At 44.6% G+C, this 2,340-nt stretch overlaps 1 protein-coding gene across 1 annotated transcript; it reads right to left on the minus strand.

Moving 5' to 3' along the window:
- Positions 1-366: 366 nt before the first annotated feature.
- Positions 367-2,008, minus strand: LOC104967703 (antigen KI-67-like; the record flags this gene model as incomplete). Its single annotated transcript, XM_010797217.1, has 4 exons — positions 367-482; positions 708-1,011; positions 1,096-1,316; positions 1,427-2,008. Coding segments are annotated over 4 exons (1,223 nt in total), but the record flags the coding sequence as incomplete, so codon positions are not given.
- Positions 2,009-2,340: the final 332 nt, after the last annotated feature.

The following is a 2,340-nucleotide window of genomic DNA, read 5'->3' on the forward strand; positions in this document are numbered from 1 at the left end:
CACGACCAATGAGGGCACGAGATAAGTTTGTGCACAGATGGAAGGCTGACAGGCAGGTAGGCCATCCAGTTATTTTAGCCGGGCCGGCTCAGATGATTGGTCGTGCTTTTTACAGCGCCACGGCTCCCACAGATTTATGTATTTAATGTCAAAGCATTTCATATATTCATTGCTATCGGGATGTTAAGAGCATTCCATGGAATACAACAAAAAGTTTTTCTGAAGTGAATCACCTACCCCACCTTTAACCATGCTAAGATCACAAGATATAAACCCAGTACAGTAAGTGTTGACATTATTGGCAGTATGGTTAAAGGTCATTCGGTCGAACAAGTTATGCTGGTTGTTAGCATCTTAGTTGTTTACCTGTGGTTTGGGCACAGCCGCCTTTGTTGTCTTTTTGGTAACCATATGTATAACTGGAGCAAAGACTTGATGCTTAGTTGGCCCAAATCTCACAATGTCTGCCCAGGAATTGTTGACTGAAAGGAAAACAGTAAAAAAAAAAAAAAAAGGGGTTAAAATTATTTGAATGTGGTAAACAAATAATGAAATTTGAATTATGTCATCTATTCAGCTAAAGTAAACTTTCCACAGAGCTCTTGACAACTTTGTTCTTAACACACACTTTTATTATCAATATAAAAGCATGATCAACTCCAAACAGTGTTAATGGGGAATATGTTACACTTTAGGGTCCAACATACCTTTCATAGATGCCCGTGAAATGCCACTTCTTCTGCGCATTAATGTTGCGCCACTTGGAGTCTCCCGTGAGGTGCTCCTCCTCCGGGTTACTTTAGGAGTAACAGGAACAACATCTTCTGCTCCAGGAGATGGTGTGATGATGCGTGACACAGAGAAACGCCCTTGGACACTCTGAGTCAGGACTGCTGGAGATCCACCGACAGAGGAAGACCTTCCCCTTGCAGCCTTGGGAGAGGGGGTCCTGGATTTGGGTGATTTCTTTGCAGGAGTCTTCTTTTTTTCAGGACTTTCTTCGTCTTCAAACTCCAACAAAAAGAACAAGACACGTTTTAAAATACATGAATATGATGTATAACATTGAGAGATGTCTTCATCACAAAGTCTTACCTCTAACAAGCCACTGGCGGATGCTCGTCTCAGGAGGGAATTTTTGGTTTTGGACACACGCGGTGTTGCACCTTTGCGCAATGGAGAATCAGGAGGAAGACGCTTGTCGAATAATTCAGGACACAGTGTGCCGCCGAAGGAAACACGCTTCCTCTTCATATCTGGTCCGGGCGTGTCGGACACGACTTCTCCACTTTTGCGTTTTTTGGACTTCTCTTTCACTAGGGAATGAAACGAACACGATACATCAGGAAAAATACATCTATTTTCACATGCTTTGATAGTTAGTTGAATTCCATAGGAAACTCCAGGTCATTACATTGTTTATTACCTTTCTCTGTTATGGGAGAGGTCTCTTCTTGTTCCTTAGTAACAGCAGGTGTTGCCTCCTTACTTCTTCGTCTCACAGGCGACTCCTCACATGTAAACCTCTGGGGGGGTGTACGGACTCTCTTCTGGAGAGTAGTCTCTTCAGACTGGGCAGCATTTTCAGGTGCGGCCATCTCGGTAGAAGGAGTCTGGAGGGACCTTCTCTGCTTCTTAGCAGACTTTGGGGTGGTGTTACCAACATTTTCAGCCTTCTTGGTTTCCTCAGCTACAGCAGAGACTTTAGCTTCTTCCTTCTGGGGAGTGCTCTTGTCTTCTGTTGAAATGACAGCCTTGCCCTCATTTTTCCTGACAGAAACAGGTCTTGGAGTGCAAAACCTGGAGGTGGGGGTTTGAAGGACACTGGCAGAAGATTTCCGAGGGGTCTTCACATCCAGGGACTGTTTGATCATTTGATACAGGTCGCCGAAGGGGGAGGCGGTTTTGCTTTGCTGCAGGCTGCTGTCCTGCTTGGGCTCCACCTCCATGGTTTTATCCAGAGATCGCTGGATGTTTTCTTGGTTGGTGCCATCTTTCAGATGAGGGTCTAAAAATAAGCAAAACAGAAAACTTCACATTAAAAACAATTAATAAAATACAAATGTACACTGGCAAGCATTACAAATATTCAAAATAAATGTTGGACAAGAGACCGGAGTTAACGGTAGTTTAGGTAAGAATGGAGAAACTAGCTCGAGTGCAGCCGGAAAAAAAACTGCCCCTTCCTTCAGACTTCCTTACAGAGCCCCTCCTCCAACACACATGAACGCGCACATGACCAATGAGGGCACGAGATAAGTTTGTGCACAGATGGAAGGCTGACAGGCAGGTAGGCCATTCAGTTATTTTAGCCGGGCCGGCTCAGATGATTGGTCGTGC

This window comes from Notothenia coriiceps, unplaced genomic scaffold (genome assembly GCF_000735185.1).
Source record: "Notothenia coriiceps isolate Sejong01 unplaced genomic scaffold, NC01 NC01_scaffold00037568, whole genome shotgun sequence".
Lineage (NCBI taxonomy): Eukaryota > Metazoa > Chordata > Actinopteri > Perciformes > Nototheniidae > Notothenia > Notothenia coriiceps.